We start from the raw sequence: 22,751 nt of genomic DNA, 5'->3' as shown, positions 1-22,751 counted from the left end.
GCAGTGAGCTTAGGGCCCATTAGAGGACATAGGGACCTTGGATCACCCTCATGAAGTCTTTCTGGTTGTTTGGTCAGAGACATTCACACCAGTGGCCTGCTGGAGGTCATTTTGTAGGGCTCTGGCAGTGCTCATCCTGTTCCTCCTTGCCCAAAGGAGCAGATACTGGTCCTGCTGATGGGTTATGGACCTTCTATGGCCCTCTCCAGCTCTCCTAGAGAAACTGCTTGTCTCCTAGAATCTCCTCCATGCCCCTGAGACTGTGCAGGGAGACACAGCAAACCTTCTGGCAATGACACGTATTGATGTGCCATCCTGGAGAAGTTGGACTACCTGTGCAACCTCTGTAGGGTCCAGGTATCGCCTCATGCTACCAGTAGTGACACTGACTGTAGCCAAATGCAAAACTAGAGAAGAAACAGTCAGAAAAGATGAGAAGGGAAAAATGTCAGTGGCCTCCACCTGTTAAACCATTCCTGTTTTGGGGGTCATCTCATTGTTGCCCTCTAGTGCATCTGTTGTTAATTTCATTAACACCACAGCAGCTGAAACTGATTAACAACCCCCTCTGCTACTTAACTGACCAGATTAATATCCCATAAGTTTCATTGACTTTAGGCTATACTCTGATTAAAAAGTGTTCCTTTAATTCTTTTGAGCAGTATATATACATACATACATACATACATACATACATACATACACACACACACACATATATATATATAGCAAAATACATGATTGTCCAGTGTTGTGAGTGATGAGTGTTGCTGCTTCACAGCAGAGAAGTAGTGTGTTAAAGAAGTAATGAAAAAGAAAAGGAAATATTTTGAAAATAACGTAGCATGATTGTCAATGTAATTGTTTTGTCAGTGTTGTGAGTGATGAGTGTTGCTGTCATATATATATATATATATATATATATATATATATATACACACACACACACATATAAACATATATATATATACATATATACACATACATCCACATATATATACATATATATATACATATCTACATATACTCACATACATATACATACATATATACACACAAATACATATATATATATATATATATATATATATATATACACTCTGGGGTGCGAGCAACTGTTGCTGGGGGTGCCAGAATCCATCAAGGAAGAAAAATGAAAAACATTATTTGTACAAAATCTTAATTTATTTATCCATTCCTAAATAATTAAATGGGCAGGTTATTTCGTATCAGTGCAATACGCTGTTTGTTAAAACGGATGACTCCCGCTCTTACGTGCAAGTCTGCGTGGATATTATGAACTATTATCGTATCTGTTCAAGTTCTATTTAAATTTTAAATAGAAGGAATTTTTATTTAGTCAAAAGAAATATCTTTGGTAGGAATGTAAGTTAAATGTGGGCATCATTGCATAAATTTTTCTTCACCATACAAATGTAAAGAGTAAATTCGCCTTACATTCCAACCAAAGATATTTGTGTCGACTAAATAGAACTTGAAAAGATATATTTTTTCGAATGTGATCGTGCAATTCAGATCGAGTTGACGCGCACCGATGCATCAAGCCCGCGTGCTATTGTGGTTTCGCCTGTGTGCCTCAATAAGTCACCCTCCCCTCGCTCTTACTTTTTTACCGTTCATCTAATGAATACACTGAGTATGTCTTTACCAAAACAATCATTGATGGCGAATAAAGTATCCATTATTCATAAAGCTTCAATTGGTGATCTGTCTTTCTCCGTTAACCGCATATTTTTTCATACATCTCAAACCAAGGGGATGCGAGGGTGAAATGAATTGGGAAGCGTGCGTACATACTCAGTGCACCCCCTCTCGGGAATTGAACCTCGGCGCTACAGGAGAAGCCTCTACCATTGCACCACGACGTGTGGTTTGTCTATTTGAGAGTTTGTAGATCGGGATATATACCCGCGCTTCGCAGCGGAGAAGTAGTGTGTTAAAGAAGTTATGAAAAAGAAAAGGGAACATTTTAAAAATAACGTAACATGATTGTCAATATAAAGTAATTGTTTTGTGAGTGTTATGAGTGTTGCTGTCATCAAGGATTTGATTATTATTATTTCTTTCAATCAGGTTTGTATTTGTAGGATGTGTTGTGTTCAAGTTACATTCCGTGTTTGTCAATCATTGTAAAGATAACAGGTTTCATTCATCGATTCGTTTCTTACTGCATCAATAAACAGCTCGTCTTCCTCTTTATCTGAGACGTGACACACTGCATGCACGGGTTTTTTTTTACACTGTCTTCCTTTAGCGGGACATTGACCTTTTCCACTGTGTGCTTTGTTTCTGCAGTAGCTGCACTTATGAATATGCTTGTATGTATCACACGCTTCATATTTTTGTGCTGCCTTCTCAATTGTGTAATTCGGTTTTTGTGCAGCACTCTTTGGAACTGTTGCTTTTTGTCTGTGCCCAACTTTTGTAAGTAAGCTGTAAGGAATGAGCCTGCCAAATTTCAGCCTTCTACCTACACGGGAAGTTGGAGAATTAGTGATGAGTCAGTGAGTCAGTCAGTCAGTCAGTCAGTGAGTGAGTGAGTGAGTGAGTGAGTCAGTGAGGGCTTTACGTTTTATTAGTATAGATATTAGGTTAGAACATGGCTAACTGCTAAAAGAGCAGATGCAATACAGCCTGACTGCTTTACTGCTGTCATCACTAACAAATCCCAAAGGATTTAAGTCTCAAAATCACTAGAGGTCACTAGAGGGGGCAAATCCAAACTAGACACAAAATGGCCTCATAGAATCTTATAAAATAAACATTTTATTTTTAACAGAACAATATGTTCCAACCACAGTTAAGCTCAGTGGACCACAAAGGCAAAATAGAATTGCCTGTCACAAGAAGGTAATCCAAATCAAACATGTCCTAAAATATATTCCAATAGCAAGGTCGAAACATGGAGCAGAAAGTTGAAAGTACAGACATGTAATACAGTAAATCACAGAAGAACAATACACACAAGAAAACTCACTGACTTCCTAGCACATTCATATTGAACCGGCAGGAAGTATGGGAAACCTTGAGCGTTTTAGGGAAAGGGCAGTACGTGGCAGTTTGGTAGTGGCCTCACCACTTGAGGAACCATTCATATAGCACATAGAACCTAATACAGGCTTGTACACAGATACATAAAATGTAAAGAATACTGCAAAAGTAATTGAAAGAAACCATAACACAAACAGATAAATCTAAAATGTAAAACAAAGGCACAAAACAAGCATTTGAACACCAGCCAGAGGAAGAACCCTGGCTAAAATATAACAACTGTCTTTGAAGTGGATAGGACTCAATTGTCAGGTAAAAGCAAAGGAGGAAGCTATGTTCTTTGGTGAGCAATGTGTGGTGCAAAAATGTTAAATGATGTCTATAACAATTGTTAAGATGATTTGGGATACTGATTAATTGTTTCCTGTTTTATCTTCTGAGGGAGTTTTCTTGTGTTTTTTCTGCTTGCTGTTTATATTCCTGTGTAAGCCAACATAAACAATAAGCTGAATGATCTGTACAGCATTATGACAGAATACAAGTGTTTACATCCTAAGGGATTACTTATTGTTGCTGAGAATATTTACCTTAAATGTCATTATCTTGTTGAATGTCCCATGATGTGTGTTAATAACCTGGATTATTGCTGCACTGCAATAAAAGAAACTTACCTTTCTTTGCTGCACCCCTCAGATAATCTAATCACTTGTCTTTACTCCTGCTGCCAGTTTACAAGAAGAGTCTGAAACATAAGCAGCTGGCAATTACCTGCAATTGTGTCAGATAATACATGTTTGGAAATTCTTCATCAGATCTGGATCAGTATCTGAATGCTGTAAGAGGTTTTCTTAAAAATATATGTGGATGATTGTTTGCCTCAGGAATTTACTAAAGCATGCAGAAATACATTTCGAATGGTGATATGGAAACGTACAAGAAATGCAGATACGAACTAAGAAAAGCAAACTGGCTAAATGTCAATACTGGAGCAAATTAAAGACATAATTTACAGCTGTAAAGGATTGTGCAGACTAGGGATTGTGACTACAAAGTAAAACCCAATCTAGTATCATAATCAGACCAATGTAATGCTTTTTATGCCCATTTTAATCATGACAACATACAGTCTTCCATTAGACTGCCTACAGCACCACATGATTCATCCTTTTTTGCTTCTATATATGATGTAAGATGAACTTCTAAATTAGTTCATATTCATAAGGCATTCGGTCTGTATTTAATTTCAGAGCATTTAAAAAAACCCTGCAGCAACCAATTAGCCAATGTATTTAGCAAAATCTTTAATGTTTCACTAAGAGAATCTGTGGTCCCTGCCTGCTTCAGAAGGAAAATGTGCACTGTCTGACAATAAACTGGGCCCTTCATTTGAGTGATGATAGAGTGCTTTGAGAGACTGGTTCTGGAACACAAAATAATATTCCAGATCTCATGATCACCACAAGCTAGCATACCATCACAAATGATCAACAGAGGATGCCATGTTTATTACACTTTATATTATCCTGGCATATCTGGAGAATAAGAATTGTTATTTTAGAGTCCAGTTTATATGGTACAGCTCAGCATTTAACACCATAGCATCAGCATTGCTGGCCACCAAACTTTTCAATTTAGGACTAGGCACCACACTATGTTACTTAAGTTTTGGACTTCCTAACCAAAAAACTTCAGGATGTGTGGATTGAGAGCATTGCATCCTCCATGCTGACCTTCAACACCACCACTGTACAGAATGGTGTACTAAAACTCTTTCTCTACTACTTGTTTACCTCTGTTGTTTGGTCAGGCATAGCTTTAACTGTAAAATTAAATTTGCTGATGACACCACCATCATAGGCCTGATTACCAACAATAATGAGACTGCTTACAGAGAAGTCAGACTTTAGAGTCAGTTGTGTGAGAGCAATAATCTCACCCTTAATGTCAGCAACACCAGAAACCTGGTCATAGCCTTCAAAAAGCAAAAGGCAGACCACAATTCTGTATCAGATTAGATGCAATTCAAAGAGTGGGCAGCTTTACATTTCTTGGAATGACCATAACTTATGAACTGAAGTGGGCATCTCACATTTTGTCTCTTGATAAAGTCTTGCTAGAGCCTCTACTTCAAATGTTTGAGGACAGCTTGCATTTCTCCATCTGTTTCAACTTTCTGATAGAGACACAGTAGAGTCCATCCTAACTGGTAGAATAACATCTTGGTACTGCATCTGCTTGGTTTCAGAATTTACAGCAAAGTGTTGTAAAGGCAACACAGAATATATGGTTACCTTCTATTCAGGGGAAATACAGTATAACACTTGCTGCCTTAGAAAGACAGTTTAATTAAAGACTATCCCTACCCAGTAAAATCCCTTTTCTCACTCCTTTCTTCTGGTAAACATACAGGGCTATTGGCACTCAAAAAGTTTCTGTTCATAAGTTGCAAGGTGAATAGTCAATCATTCATATGTATGTTATACATTATATTAATATATATTTTTTTGTTTTGAATTTTTCTTAACAGAGCAGACATGCAGTTAAGAATTCCATTGTACTTTCTACACATGACATTAGACTTGACTTGCACAGAGTATATAAACATAAAATAACTTACTTTCCATTATTAAAATATTTTCTTTGTGTGTCACTTCTGTATGCATACTTCTTTAGATCCTTAGAGTTAACAGCTTTAGAGTTAACAGCGTTTAGTGACAGAAAAAAGCTCATAAATCATGAAAATATTGGAAGAATTTTATGATTTTTTTTAAATTTAATTTGTTATGTGTTTGATAATTGTTTTTAAATTATTTTTTTTAGGTAGTAGAAACAGTGACTCAAATATCTAGCATGAAAACTGAGTAAATGCCATGCTTTCATCAATAAAATCTGATCTAGTAGACTCAGCTGTGAAATTTTAATGAAACTTTACTGCTAATTTCTTTTTAACCTTTGTAATGACACCATTATTTTGATGATAAAGTAAAGATATTACAATTTTAAAAATGTTACAAAATCTAATAAAGCAAAAAGTTAAAATATAACTTAACAAAACGGAACATGTATCCTTAGTATGCTTTTCTCAAAAACGTATCCTGCTCCGGTTTCCTCCCAAAGTCCAAAGACATGCAGGTTAGGTGCATTGGCAATTCTACATTGTCCCTAGTGTGTGCTTGGTGTGTGTGTGTGTACATGCCCTGCGGTGGGCTGGCGCCCTGTCCAGGGTTTGTTTCCTGCCTTGCACCCTGTGTTGGTTGGGATTTGCTCCAGCAGACCCCCGTGACCCTGTAGTTAGGATATAGCAGGTTGGATAATGGATGGATGGACTATTCTGTATCACTGAACAAGGCCGGGCCTTTACCTATTGTAAAATGTATTCTCTTAAATAAAATGCTTCCAACAAAATGCTAGAAATCATTCAGAAGCATTATATTTTTAAAAATGTGCAATCTTTCATGATGTGAGAAAATATCCCTAGCAAGAAGAAGTTATAATATGCAGATAGATGGAGAAAGACCTGCTACAGAGAAACCATTTGTGGTTATAAGTCCAATTTAGTTCTGGCAAAGATTCATTAAACAGCACTGAATGTTCTTGGTTGTACTGTTAAACAGTCATGCAATTGCTTGACTTGTGTTGTACACTTATTCTACTGCTGCAATTTGAAACATACTTCTCAGTGTTCTGCAAGATTTCAATATTCATTCTTTTTAAAACTCTGCCCCTGCACAGTCAATGGATGTTACTCCTGTCAGGACTGAGCTTGATAATATCTAAAGGAGGCAAATAAAAATGATCTTCCCTCTTGCACATTAGCATTTTTTAATGGGATTGTGGCTTATGCATCATTTGGTGAACTAGTACGTTAATGTAATTGTACAGACCACCAAGAGCTGCTTATTGATTCATTAACTATGGTGATCTAGTGTTCCCTGGTGGCATTTTTTTAAGACGCTACAAAGATTATTACTGAAAATAATAATATTGTGTTGACCACTGAGAGAGGCCTGACAGGCGCAGAAACCACAAACACAAATAATTAAAAAGTGGAAGATTTAGGTATAAAGATTAGTAGGAAGACATGGACCACAATCTAACAGCTTTCCACTAAACACATAGCAACTTGCCATTTCTGTGTATTGGAGTCAGACAATTCATTGAACTACACTGCTAAGACCCGACTTAATAAAGAGGATTTCAAGAAGTCCCAAATACAGCATATTTCAATGAGTTAGCCAAAGGATTTACTTCATAAAAACCAACTGATTGTAGAGAATTTAATGGAAGGAAGTTGGGCAGATTGTGTCCGATTAATTTTAAAAAGAGAGAAGGTCTCAAAAGAGGTCAGAAGGAACATTATCATGGAAGAATAAAATATTGTTAGTATGTAAAAAAAATTTATTTTATGAGCCATACATTTTAGTAAGGTTGATCAAAGTCTGTGGAAAGCTATAGCAGGGGGCTCAAGTGAGATCTTCAAAAGTAAAGGAAAAATGGAAAGTCCTGTTTGGCTCATTTTTGAATGTGAAAAGTGGAGAAATAGTTGAGTTGGTGAAAATGAATGCCATGATATAGGTCTCACCAAAAACTATAGTGTGTTGAACTTTGCACGGAAAATCTCAATTCATATGGTTAAAAACCCTCTTGCAATAGAGTAGTAGATACAGCTATAATACTGTTATCTACTGCCTGGCAGGAGAAGATAAAACCAGTTTGATCTGGGTGAAATGATTTATGAAAAACCCTCTGGAGACAAAATGTAAGAAGCTTTGCTAACTGCTCTTAAAAGAAGTGGTGAGGCAGCCTTCTGCTGTTATGTACCTAAAATCTGGAGTAGCTTGCGAGTAGAAACTTGCCAGGCTGATATGGTGAAGCACTTTAAAAAAAAACTGCTAAAAAACCATTATTTTAACATGGCTTTCTCATAGCTAACCCCCATTTTTTCTTCTGTTTTTTTCCAGTTTTCTGTGGTGGCAATCTACACCACCACCACCTGATCAAAGCACCGTGCACTCCCTACATTGAAGGATTGAAGGCCAGAGGTCCACATAACCATCATTGTCTAATTCATCCACATAAAGTCTGAAAACCATGAGGACTGATTTAGATCATTTATGTTAAGTAGAATGCCTAGTGGGAGCTGGGTAGACTCATGGCTGTGGAACCCTTGCAGATTTTTTTTTTCCAGCCCTCTGAAGTTTTTTTTTGTTGTTGTTGTTGTTAATTAGTATTGCCTAATTTTATTTTATAAGTATTGCCTAATTTTATTTTATATTTTTTCTTTTTTTTTTCTTCATTTTGCAAAGCACTTTAAGTTACATCCTTTGTATGAAAATGTACAGTACTACAGGTAAAATTCTGTTACAATGAATATCTCTACAACAAAATTTTCATTACAACAAATTATTTTTATGGTCCAACAGTTTCCCTATCTGACACGAGTCTATAGAAATCTCGTTGCTACGAAGTACATTCAGCAGATACTTTCATTACAATGAAGTGCCTAAAAGACCTTGAAATTCCTGAATGAATCATCCACAGAGCAGTTAGTTCTGTGGTCGCAGCTCAGTTGTGCACAACGATCTCCAAACAGAAACATTGTAAAAAACAATTCTTTCTTCGAACTTTTCTCGTACTGTTTTTTTTTTTTTTGCTGTTTTTGTTTTTGGTGGTTTTCAGTGATACCTTTTGCTTATTGTTCGTCAACATTTGAAAAACATTCATTGGAATTTAAATCATTGTTACCCTCCTATAGAAATGGCAGACACAAAAAAATGATAACAGTTCATATTAGGAAAAAAACAATTTTTGCAGCACATCTTCGAGCACAGGCTGCACGCACACCTCTGCCTCGAAAACCGCTGGATGACCATGTGGCTGTGTGCTGATTTACAACATTCGGAAGTCACAAAATGGAACGGTGGATGCTGTAAGAGATGTGGGCAGTGAACTAAGAAATATAAGGGGTGTACAATTTGATATTGACCCCAAATTAAATGAATTGGATAAACAATAAATGCTGCATCTGATTACCTGCCTTTAAATTCTGATAATTATATTCAAACAAAGTTGTAACACTGTCCGATTTGGCTTATTACTTGGTTGGTAAGGGTCAGGTTCATCATGTCGTATCTCTTCAGGTATGGGCAAGTAACGATTTTGTGCCACATTATGCAGCACACTACATGCTTGTACAATGCAACACATTTTCAGTGGACTATAGAGCAACACATTAATAGAGTGGAGATGCTTTCTATTTAAATAAGCAAATTCATTCTCTGAAGGCACCTTTATAGTGTAGTGTTGGCACCATGAGCCACAACGGATAGATGCTCTGCATTTTACAAGGCTCTTTGAGCTGACTGACTATACTTAAAAGGACTGCTTACCTTTCGCTGCACTAGTTGGAAAAAGCACCTGCCACTATGCAGAGTTGCCATTTTAATAGGCTCTCCTGCTATAGATGATGTAATGCCAACTCATTCTTTTGGTTATTCATCCCTGGCTGATGTAACTTGTCCAGCGCAATTGCAATAAAAATGTGCATGCAGCTTACCGCTCTGACTTCATTTGGAACACCAGACATTGCTGCAAATTGCAGTTTGATGTTTCTAAGTTCAACCACAGTCTAAGAAAATCTTGTATACGTGGATGACAAGCAGATAATTACCATCCAATACAGCTGGCATGGTGTGACTGTGATGTTTGTGAAATACCTGATCAGACAGCAAGTTCATGTTGAAAAGCTTCCCAAGAGTTCATAGAACTTGCAAATGACAAGTTAGAGCACAATTCCTCAAAGTCTGCCTTTGTAGAGCCAATGCAATTTTAGCACACAACACCAAGAGAATATCTCTTGAAAATCAAAATCGACTTAAAAGCCAGTCATCATCATCTGAAAATACATGCTCTCTTCTAATTCTTCCATTTGTAATATCTTCTAACAATGCTAAAGCAGCTCTGGTTGGTGGCATAGTTTGGCCATTCCATGGAACATTGTTAAAGAATGATTACATCAAGTGAATTAAATCTGTAAACGATGTGCAATTAATTTTGTTGTGTCATTTATGTAAATGTAACAAAGAAAGGGAAATGAAATAGAAACAGTAGCACTGCTTTGACGCTGAGTGCTGTTCGTTTGCAAAACCAAGCAGAAAGTTGCATATGCATTGTGTGAGGCTGCTGTGAAAATGTGCTTGGCTTTATGCCAAATTTAGTTCTTATACATCTTGAAGTGAGCTTGGAAATGGGCATACGCAACATTCTTGTGTATACAGTCCATTTATACATTAGGCCAGTAGACACGATCAAAATGCAAATTTAGAGAAGAATCAGTCAGGAAGGATAAGGAGAAAGCAGTTGTCTGTGGCCACCACCTGCAACACCATTCTGTTTTTAGGGGTTGTTTTGCTGTTGCCTCTCCAGTGCACCTGTTGTCACCTTCATTTGCAGCAAAGCAGGTACATTTAAATCTCTTATGCTTCGTAACTAGATAGATTGAGATCTCTTAAGCTTAATTGACTTTGTGTTAGACAGTGATGATTAAGTATTAGTGTTCCCTAAATGTTTTGAGCAGTGTACATAAATAATAAGGTTTTGTTATATGCAGACATTCTCTGATTATTCTGTTGTAATGAGGGGTTGAGACAGAGCAGTCAGGTTGAGAACTTTGTTTCTTTGTGCAACAGAAAAGGATTGCAACTCATCATCAGGAAAACCAAGAAAATGGTTATTGATTTTCACCACAGAAAAGAGTCTCTACACTTGGGGCCTCAGGTATAATGGCGTGCATAGAATTCACACTAAAACATGGCGTACAGACAAAAGTAGAAATGTGTGTACACACAAAAAAATCCAGATGCATTGATCTGTGCATACACCAAGTTCCACATACTTCACCTTTATAAATCCCAATGAACATGAAATTTAACGCATGTGCATGTGTCTACAACTCCAGTTTACTGCACTAGTTGGAAAAAGCTCCTATGTCTGTGCGGAGCTGCCAGTTTTTACAGGTTCTCCAGCCATATATGATGTAAAGCCACCTCATTATTTTTGTGATTCATCCATGGCTGATGTATCTTGTCCAACACTGTTGCAATAGCAATGTGCATGGAGTTGACTGCTCCAATTACATTTGGAAAGGCAAATGTTGCTGCAAATTGCGCTAGTTTCCTAGTTCAACCACTGTGTAAGGAAATTCTATATACTGCATGTGGATGACACGCAAATCATATCATCCTATACAGCTGGCATGGCATGACTCAGTGATGACTGAGAAATACCTGATTGGTCAGCAAGTTCACATTGAAAAGCTCTAGTGGGTAAAAACCCAAGAGTGAAAAGAACTTCAAAGGATCAAGTAGAGCACAATTCCTCAAAGTCTGCCTTTCTAAAGCTGGCTGCAGTTCAGCACACAGCACCAAGAGGATAGCTCTTGGAAATCGAAATTGACTTAAAAGTCAGTCATCATCATCTCTGAATACATGCTCTCTTCTAATTCTTCTATTTGCAACGTCTTGTAACAATGCTAAAGCAGCTATGGTGGTTAGAATAGTTTGTCCATTCCGTGCACCATTATATTGTTACAATGAATGTGGAAGTCATTCAGGGAAGAGAGGTGAGGAAATCTGTTGATCATCTCTTTTGTGCTTCACAAGAATGCCCCATCTCACACTGAATGGGCTGAAAATGTTGCACTGCAAAACTATTGACTAGATAGGATGCCACATCCGTTCTCTTCTCCAGACGTGTCTTCTTGAGTTGCTCAAGATAAAATTTCTAAGCACTATTGTTCAGTTAATGTTTCATGTGCCCACCAAAGCTTGCATACAGAGGAGCTGGAAAACATTACTTAAGAGGATAAGTGAAAAATGTAAAATTTCATTTAGACTGAATGAAAAAAAATCAAAAACAAATTTCTTTTTAATTTCTTTAATTAAAATAATTTTAATATTTAGTTAGCTAATAGATATATTCCAACTGATTTTGAACAACGTTTCCTGGTTAGTTAATGCAAGTGCTGTACAGTAATCCCTCCTCGATCGCGGGGGTTGCGTTACAGAACGACGAAAATCCGCGAAGTAGAAACCATATGTTTGTATGGTTATATTTATATATTTTAAACCCTTATAAACTCTCCCACACTGTTAACATTATTAGAGCCCTCTAGACATGAAATAACACCCTTTAGTCAAAAGTTTAAACTGTGCTCCATGGCAAGACAGAGATGACAGTTCTTTCTCACAATTAAAAGAATGCAAATAGATCTTCTCTTCAGGAGCAGAGAATTTCAGAGGGAGAGAGAGAGCTCGCTCGCAAAGAAAAGCAAACAATCAAAAAATCAATACTTGTGCTTTTAAGTTTGCTGCGGCATTTTTAGAGGAGCATTAGTATCTTCTAAGCAAACAGCCTCTGTGCAAACAGCCCCTCTGCTCACATCTCCTCCGTCAGGCGCAGAGAACGTCAGAGAGAGAGAGTGAGATTAAAGCAACAATCAAAAAATCGATACGTGTGCTTTTGTGCTTTTAAATATGCCGAGCACCGCAATAAAGCAGCATTTTTTTAGAGGAGCGTCAGTATCTTTTAAGCAAACAGCTTCTGTGCAAACAGCACCTCTGCTCACACCCCCTCCGTCAGGCGCAGAGAATGTCAGAGAGGGTGAGAGAGAGGCAGAGACAAGCAAACAATCAAGCTCCGCGTGGGATGCATATCTTATAGCATTGAGGAGTTTTAGTTAATATGTAATACATGCTCTGATTGGGTAGCTTCTAAGCCATCCGCCAATAGCGCCCCTTGTATGAAATCAACAGGACAAACAAACTGAGGAAGCGTGTAGCATAAATTAAAAGACCCACTGTCTGCAGAAATCCGCGAACCAGCGAAAAATCTGTGATATATATTTAGATGTGCTTACATTTAAAATCCGCGATAGAGTGAAACCGCGAAAGTCAAAGCGCGATATAGTGAGGGATTACTGTATTTCAAAGACTATTCTTTGCTGAAGCTTTGCAAGTTTTTGCTTTACTATTGACAGACTGGCAGTTTACATTTACATATGTATTTATTTGCTTAGCAGAAGCTTTAATCTAAGTGACTTACATTAAGAGGTCAACATAATCAGGTAAACACCAGTCTTGGGGATTTTTTGAGAACAAGTGTTTCGGGACAAGGTTACAAAATTGATCACCACGCATTAAGAGCTCAGAACAAACTACACGTTAGCTAAAATTCCTTGGTTACAAAAGTCTACATAATTGTGTAAACACCAGTCTTGGGAACTCTTTGAGAACAAGTGTTTCAGGACAAGGTTAAAAAATTGATCACCAAACATTAAGAGCTCAGAACAAACTACACGTTAGATAAAATTCCTTGGTTAGAAAACCCTAATCACTTAGACAAAAATTAACCAAACAGGAGATCCTTCACATACTTCTTAAGCACATTTGAAGGAGTCAGAATTTTGAGTGGAAGTGGACAGCTCCAGCTAAGAACTACATATGAAATAAGTCTGGATGGAGATTTGATGACATACAGAAAATGCAACACCATACACTATTTGTTAGCAGACCTGAGTGGTTGAGATGAAGCATGGTACCTAAGAAGTGTTTCCATATATACAGTGGTGTGAAAAACTATTATTACTGATCATCAAACACATTTAACCATTAGTCAAATATAACACAAGTAAACACAAAATGCAGTTTTTAAATTATGGTTTTTATTATTTAGGGAGAAAAAAAAATCCAAACCTACAACGCCCTGTGTGAAAAAGTAATTGCCCCCTTGTTAAAAAATAACCTAACTGTAGTGTATCACACCTGAGTTCAATTTCCGTAGCCACCCCAGGTCTGATTACTGCCACACCTGTTTCAATCAAGAAATCACTTAAATAGGAGCTGCCTGACACAGAGAAGTAGACCAAAAGCTAGACATCATGCCAAGATCCAAAGAAATTCAGGAACAAATGAGAACAGAAGTAATTGAGATCTATCAGTCTGGTAAAAGTTATAAAGCCATTTCTAAAGCTTTGGGACTCCAGCGAACCACAGTGAGAGCCATTATCCACAAATGGCAAAAATATGGAACAGTGGTGAACCTTCCCAGGATTGGCCGGTCGACCAAAATTACCCAAGAGCCCAGAGACGACTCATCCGAGAGGTCACAAAAGACCCCAGGACAATGTCTAAAGAACTGCAGGCCTCACTTGCCTCAATTAAGGTCAGTGTTCACAAATTCACCATAAGAAAGAGACTGGGCAAAAATGGCCTGCATGGCAGATTTCCAAGACACAAACCACTGTTAAGTTGAGCTACTGTTTGTATGAAAATGTGCTATATAAATAAATGTTGTTGTTGTTGTTGTTAAGCAAAAAGAACATTAGGGCTCGTCTCAATTTTGCTAAGAAACATTTCAATGATTGCCAAGACTTTTGGGAAAATACCTTGTGGACTGATGAGACAAAAGTTGAACTTTTTGGAAGGCAAATGTCCCATTACATCAGGCGTAAAAGGAACACAGCATTTCAGAAAAAGAACATCATACCAACAGTAAAATATGGTGGTGGTAGTGTGATGGTCTGGGGTTGTTTTCCTGCTTCAGGACCTGGAAGGCTTGCTGTGATAGATGGAACCATGAATTCTACTTTCTACCAAAAAATCCTGAAGGAGAATGTCCGGCCATCTGTTCGTCAACTCAAGCTGAAGCGATCTTGGGTGCTGCAACAGGACAATGACCCAAAACACACCAGCAAATCCACCGCTGAATGGCTGAAGAAAAGCAAAATGAAGACTTTGGAGTGGCTTAGTCAAAGTCCTGACCTGAATCCAATTGAGATGCTATGGCATGACCTTAAAAAGGCGGTTCATGCTAGAAAACCCTCGAATAAAGCTGAATTACAACAATTCTGCAAAGATGAGTGAGCCAAAATTCCTCCAGAGTGCTGTAAAAGACTCATTGCAAGTTATCGCAAACGCTTGATTGCAGTTATTGTTGCTAAGGGTGGCCCAACCAGTTATTAGGTTAAGGAGGCAATTACTTTTTCACACAGGGCCATGTAGGTTTGGATTTTTTTTTCTCCCTAAATAATAAAAACCATCATTTAAAAGCTGCATTTTGTGTTTACTTGTGTTATATTTGACTAATGGTTACATGTGTTTGATGATCAGAAACATTTTGTGTGACAAACATGCAAAAAAATAAGAAATCAGGAAGGGAGCAAATAGTTTTTCACACCACTGTAGTTGTATACATAACTTTCTCCATTTTCTTATCTTGGAACTGTTTTATGTTTTATGATCTTGTAAATTACCTGCTCTTTTGCCTGCTTTTTATTTTCTTACTTATATTATTATTTTTACTGTGTACAGTGTCCTTGAGTGTTCTGAAAGGCGCTTTCAAATAAAATGTATTATTATTATTATTATTATTATTATTATTATTATTATTATTATTATTATTATTATTATTATTATTGTTAACCCATTATCTACTCTTTAGGCAAGAATCAAGGATTTAAACATAATATGTACTGCTTCAGTAAGTGAATATAGTGCTTTGAAAAGGGAGAGAGTGGTGTATACTCTGGCAGGTACAGCCTGATCTTGTGGATATTTATATAGAGTGAATCTTCTGGCCATTGATCGCCACCCTAGACTTGGCAGGTGTTAGTGGTAATAAGCTGAGCTGAACAGAGATTAGGTGCTGAATAGACAGATGAGCTGGGAAGGTCTGTATTTTTTCTGGAGGAGTTAGAGATGATGTTTCTTCATCCAGGTTACAGTATCAGTGAGACATGCAACCTGCTGATACCGTATGGACCTCTGGAGGGAACTGGTAGTACTTTGTATCAACAGCATAGCAGTGATAAAAGAAATCATGGGACAGGATGATAGGCCTCAGTGAGGAGATGAATAAAGGTTTACAGTTTGTACATTGCAGAGTTTACCCTAGGAGACCAGGGTTAACTACTTGTCCCTACCAATCTATCCCTGAAGGGGAAAGAGGCGGGGAGAGTAGGAATCTACATGATGAATTTGTAACTGGATAAATTACAGATTGAAAAACTACCAAAGACACACCATACTCTGCTTGTATGGACAGTAGAAAAATCAGAGAGTGACATTCCCATTAAAGCTAGGACACCTAAGTAGATTCTTCTGTGTTTCTTGAGTTGTGTGAGGCTATTTATTAAGTTTATGGAGCAATTTGATGTGACTGAGAAATCAGAATTTTCTCACTTTATGTTATTCTTTTAGTAAAATGATATTACCATTATCACAGTTTATACCACCCTGCACTGTTAGAGCCCTTGGAAGCAGTGAAAATCCTTGAGGAGGTCCTTTTCATTATGAATAGGACAGAATAGTATCACATATGACATTTCACTTAATGCTGACTACAAGTGGCTCAAAGAGAATCCTTCTCAGGGAGGAGTCCATATGTTTATGGACAACTTTATGGACAACTCTATGTCAACTTTATGATGACATAGAAAACTGTAGGACACCAAGGAGGGAAAAATCTTTACAAAAAGTTGTAGTCAGGTATCATGGGCGGACAGACTTTAGGTGCAAATTATTTCTTAAAGCTGAGTAAACAAAGTTTATAATTCAGTATGAGGTATAGGAATACTAAGATGTATCTTAAATAAATATAACTTACATTGTGTTTGTGATTTTAGCTTCAGCAAATCAAGTTTACCACTGCAATTCAATAATACTACTTTTCCTACCTCATCTGGCCGACGTTCAGTCCCTGCAGATATCAGAGTATTGTATTCCTTTTCCAGTAACTGACGTGCCTGAGATTGGAAAAGGAAAGCAAATGTTCATTATACAGTGCTGGAGACATTAGATAGACAAGCAAATAACAGCATATACTAGTAAGCAATCTAACAAAAAGTTACAATTAATCAATTAACAAATGATTACCTGCGTATTCTGAGTAGGGATCTGTAATAACAAGGCTAGGTCATTGAAGTCAAAAGTCTCATCCAATGAAAGAAGAGCTCCATGGACACCACTTTCCTGCAAATTATCTGCATATTCCTTCAGTCCAATCTCCTGCACCCAACACATCACCCTTTCGTTTGACCACACCATTACATCTGGAGAGATAGAAAGAGAGAGAGAGTTGACAATACCACAGCAAAACATCTCCGTGACTGAGAATCTTTAAATGGTGTAATAACACAGGAATGGTTTGCAATCATTAGAGTAGCTCAAAATCCTGTACATTAAATTTTCTAATTGTGCAGCAGACTACTGTGAGTTAGCAATACATGATGCATCTGAGACTCTCACTGTTTTTAGTGACCGTTTCTTTCAAGATGTCTGATTTTGGTAAGCAGGTAAGTTTTCTGACAGAAGGTTGTGGACAACTAGTCTGTTTCAATGTCTTGCATATACCTGTAGAGTCCAATTACACAGTGTTATCAAAGAATTTTTTTTTTATCGGTACACTTCAACTAAAAAAACAAAGGTGTAGTATGAAAACATATTTTTTGCATATTACTGCATGTCTTGTCCTCTTTACTTTCCCTTTTAGAGTATTCAATAACTAATACAACCTTGTAGAATTTTAAAAACATTTGATTGAAAGAGATAATTTCCTCTGTATTTTGATTGCTCTCATTAAAACAATCAAACAATCTAGATGAGAACAGGCCATTCAGGCCAACAAAGCTCACCAGTCCTATTCACTTAATTCTTCGAAAAAAGATCAAATTTAGTTTTGAAAGTCCTTAAAGTCCTACTGTGTACAACACTACTTGGTAGCTTATTCAGTGTCTATGGTTCTCTGTGTAAAGAAAACCCTCCTAATGTTTGTGCGAAATTTACCCTTAACATGTTTGCAACTGTGTCTCCGTGTACTTGATGAACTCATTTTAAAATAACAGTCTCGATACACTGCACTAATTCCCTTCATCATTTTAAACACTTTAGTCATGTCTCCTTTTAATCTTCTTTTGCTTAAACTGAAAAGGCTCAGCTCTTTCTGTAACAATGTGATTATTTGACTCATGTTGTAGCACAGACTTTTTAGTATGTGGCACTGTTAAGGAAGAAAACAAGGCTGCTCAGTAAACAGAGAGTTACAAACATAATGGTAGTGGTCTGAATTATTTATATACTCACTCTAGAGAATGAACAAGAGTGAAACATGGTGGCAGCGGCAAGATTTTCTTGTTTTCTCCCTGACCGCGTACGTGTCTTGTTTTAGTGCTTAGCTGTGCAGCGCGAAGTTCGCCGGGGTAAAAGAAAATAACATGCTAGTGAAGATACGAATCCTGACGCGCTGATACGAGCCTCGTTGGACAAGATGGATGGCACACTTGGACTAAAACCACCGCCGACATTGACGCTGGATTCAAGCAATCTGGCAAAGACATGGAAGGCGTGGAAAGGGGAATTTCAGCTGTATCTGGATCTGACCTTGGCAGAGGTGTCGGAAGGCATGAAAGTAAAACTTTTCTACTACCTGGTAGGAGAAACTGGTAGAGAGTTATGTGAAACCTTACTTGGCTCATCAACAGAGGGCAGGACAGTCAAGTTATTAATAGAAGCTTTTGATCAACACTGCAACCCAAAATTGAATGAAACCGTTGAGAGATATTGTTTCTTTATGAGAAATCAAGGAACTGATGAAGGATTCGACAAGTATGTAACGGAACTGAAAATGCTTGCTAGCACATGTAATTTTGGTGACATAAAAGATTCTCTAATACGCGACAGGATTGTGTGCGGCATGAATAGTCCAAATCTGAGAGAGAGATTGTTGAGAGAGGAAAATTTAACTCTGCAAAAATGTGTACAGGTTTGCAGGGCTACTGAGTTGTCCAGGGAGAACAGCAAAACCATTGAGGGAAAAGTGGTGGAGGAAATTCATGCTTTAAAGCAGGTACAGGCACACAGACCAGGAAAGGATGACCAATGGAAAGCTTTCATTAGTCGTAAATTTTGTGGAAAGACGCACGAAAGAGACAAACGGAAATGTCCAGCTTATGGGAAAACATGTAGGGAATGTGGAAAAGACAATCATTTCGCAACATTGTGCAAATCAAAACGAGAACAAAGAAAAGTTGTACACAATTTAATGGAAACTGAGAGTGAGCAATATGAGGATATATGAAGCATCACAACTGAAACTGTGAACAAAATCACAAAGAGCCAAGATGGGCAGCCGTGTCAACTGTTGGCCGCTATGCTGCTCGAAAACAGCTTAGTCAAATTCCAGTTGGATTGTGGTGCAACGTGTAACATTATCCCCATAAACTTAGTGAATCCAGATGTTCAAACACAGAAGACAGACCAAGTTCTTGTGATGTACAATAAAAGTACACTAAAACCAGTAGGCAAAGGCCATCTGAAATTGAGAAATTCATGTAACAAAAAGCTGTACAGACTGGAATTTATGGTCATTGATGCACACTCTGCAGTACCGTTACTATGAAGCAGAGCAGTCCAGGGCATGAAGCTGGTTGAAGTACAATCTGAGAATATCCTGGTGGTGGATAATGTTATGACAAGGACGAACAGAGAGGACACAGTCAGACAATGGACAATGAAACAAATAACAGGAGAGTTCATAGACATTTTCACAGGAGATGGCTGTCTGCCAGGTCACTATAAGATAGAGATAGATCAGGGGGTGGAGCCAATGAAACTGCCAAAGCGGAGAGTACCAGTTGCAATGATGGGACCACTAAAGGAGGAGCTAAACAATCTCCATGAACGATGTATAATCACACCAGTAGAACATAGCACTGACTGGATAAGCAGTCTGATTGTTGTGAAGAAACCCAGTGGCAAGTTAAGAATCTGGATAGATCCTAGACCGTTGAACAAGGCTTTAAAAAGGAGCCATTTCCCTCTGCCCACAATTGAGTACATTTTACCTGAGTTGTCAAAAGCAAAAGTATTTACGGTCTGCAATGTAAAGAACGGTTTCTGGCATGTACAATTCGATCCATCGAGTTATCTCACCACGTTTGCAGCACCCTATGGGAGATACAGGTGGTTGAAAATGCCTATGGGAATAAGTCCAGCACCTGAGGTCTTCCAGAGAAAGCTGAACCAGGCATTAGAAGGACTTCAAGGTGTACACATAATCGCAGATGATGTGTTGATAACAGGGGAAGGTGAAACACTGGAGATGGCGAGCAAGGACCATAATGAAAAACTGAGATTGTTCTTAGACAGATGCCGAGAGAGAAACATTAAGCTGAATGTCGACAAATTCAGAGTCAGACAAAGTGAAGTGACATAAATTGGACATTTGCTCACATCGGAAGGCCTAAAAATAGATCCAGAGAAAGTACGGGACATAAAAGAAATGCCAAGACCAACTGATGTGAAAGGTGTACAGAGAATTCTGGGCATGGTAAATTATCTGTCCAAGTTTTGCAGACACCATTCTGATCACTGTGAAGTGCTCAGACAGCTGACACACAAGGACAGTTTGTGGGACTGGTCTGAGGTTCATGAACAAGCCTTCAAGAACATAAAAGACCTCATAACCAAGGCACCGGTACTGCGCTACTACAGCCTCAAGGAACAGCTAGTTCTATAATGTGATGCCTCGGAAACAGGCCTTGGTGCAGCATTATTGTAGAGTGGAGAACCTGTTGCTTTTGGAAGCCGTGCACTGTCACTGACTGAACAGGGTTACGCCCAAATAGAAAAGGAGTGCCTAGCCATAGTGTATGGCATGGAGAAATTTCATCAGTACACATATGGACGAAAAGTGATCATACAGTCTGATCATAAACCTCTTGAGAGTATTGTCAAGAAACCACTGCTGCATGCACCCAAGAGACTGCAAAGGATGTTAATGAGATTACAGAAATATGATTTCATCATTACATATGTTCCTGGAAAGGAGATGTTGTTGGCAGATGCACTAAGCCGAGCGTATCTGGAGGACACCGTACAGGAAGGATCAGTGGAAAAAGAGATCGAAAGTGTGAACATGATTCAGTACCTCCCAATATCTGAAGAAAGAATAAATGTAATCAGAAGTGAAACAGCAAAAGACAACACACTTCAGACACTAATAAAGACATTAAGAGAAGGATGGCCAACAAACAAAAGAGACATACCAAATAAAATAGATCACTACTACTCAATCCAGGATGAACTGTCAATACAGGATAGTATTGTGTTCAAAGGGGAAAGAGTTGTGATACCAGACGCTCTCAAGAGTGACATGATACAACGAGTTCACTCAGCACACCTTGGTATTGAAGGATGTTTGAGGAGAGCAAGGGAATGCCTCTATTGGCCCGGAATGAATGCGCAGATAAAGGGATGCATTGAGAAGTGTGATCTGTGTAGAACACTGGGAGTAAAACAACAGAAAGAATCACACTTCCCACATGAATTGCCTGAAAGACCATGGTCTAAAGTGGGCACAGATCTGTTTGTTTTCAATAACCGTGACTATCTGATCACTGTGGACTATTTTTCAAATTTCTGGGAGGTGGATTACCTGCAAGACACAAAGTCTTCCACTGTGATTAACAAGTTGAAAGCCCATTTTGCCAGGCAAGGTTTACCTGACATTGTGTTTTCAGGCAATGGGCCACAATATACGTCAACCGAATTCCAACAATTCAGTAGACGTTGGGAGTTCCAGCATAAAACATCGTCACCCACTCACCCGCAAAGTAATGGGAAGGCGGAGTCCACTGTCAAAACAGCAAAACGTCTGATGCAGAGAGCCAAGATGGCAGGACAAGATCCATATCTTGCGATATTAGATCACCGAAACACTCTGTCACAGGGTCTAAATGCAAGCCCCGCTCAGAGACTGCTAAGCAGGAGGACACGAACACTAACCCAACACACAACAATCTGTTGAAGCCAAAAGTAATAGACACAACACACAGACTAAGACTTAATCAAAGACGACAAGAAATGTACTACAACAGACACGCAAAAGACATGACCGCACTGACACCAGATGATCAAGTAAGAGTACAGCCAACACAGTCACAAAAGGTCTGGCAGAAAGCAACAGTTATAGAACCGGTCAACAAACGGTCATATAAGATTGAACTGGACAATGGTGGTGTTCTGAGGAGGAACAGAAAGTACCTAACACTGGCCATCAAGACCTGGTCATAAAACAAGAACAGTGTGCTGAGAACAGCAGATCAAAGGATCACTGTACTCAGCCAATTGGTGACACAAAACATACTGTTACTACCAGATCAGGTCGGATTAGTGCCAGACCACAGTATTTGAAAGACTATGTTACTTAAGTTAAGTTAAGTTAATGTTTTAGTATGTTCAGTCAGTAAATGCGTTCATGTGTGGAGATATGGCGTGAAGTTGTACTAGTAGAAAAAAAAAAAGGAAGGATGTAACAATGTGATTATTTGACTCATGTTGTAGCACGGACCTTTTGGTATGTGGCACTGTTAAGGAAGAAAACAAGGCTATTTAGTAAACAGAGAGTTACAAACATAATGGTAGTGGTCTGAGTTATTTATATACTCACTCTAGAGAATGAACAAGAGTGAAACACTTTCAATCTTTCTTCTTAATTCATACCCTGTGGCCTAGTCACACTTCTTTGGACTTTTTCTAGTGCTGCTATGTCCTTTTCACAGCCTGAAGACCAAAACTGTACACAATACTCCAAATGAGGTCTCACCAGTGTGTCATTTTCAGCATATAGTTTAAATTTGTAAATAACAAAACCAAAATCATTTAATACATTATATAATAAAGTGA

General features: G+C 38.2%; 1 protein-coding gene across 3 annotated transcripts in view; it reads right to left on the bottom strand.

Annotated features, from left to right (window-relative positions):
- ppfia3 (PTPRF interacting protein alpha 3) overlaps positions 1-22,751 on the bottom strand; it is a 403,490-nt gene that overhangs the window by 73,888 nt on the left and 306,851 nt on the right. For all 3 annotated transcript variants that reach the window (XM_039776518.1, XM_039776521.1, XM_039776519.1), the window contains 2 exons: positions 16,944-17,119; positions 16,745-16,813 (listed from right to left, as the gene is read on the bottom strand). In XM_039776518.1, coding sequence (XP_039632452.1) covers positions 16,745-16,813; positions 16,944-17,119 — 245 coding nt within the window. The remainder of the gene's footprint in view (positions 1-16,744; positions 16,814-16,943; positions 17,120-22,751) is intronic.

The sequence above is a fragment of the Polypterus senegalus genome, chromosome 13 (genome assembly GCF_016835505.1).
Source record: "Polypterus senegalus isolate Bchr_013 chromosome 13, ASM1683550v1, whole genome shotgun sequence".
Lineage (NCBI taxonomy): Eukaryota > Metazoa > Chordata > Cladistia > Polypteriformes > Polypteridae > Polypterus > Polypterus senegalus.
Note: the sequence above shows the minus strand (reverse complement) of the source record. Positions and strands in the feature narration are given on the sequence as shown.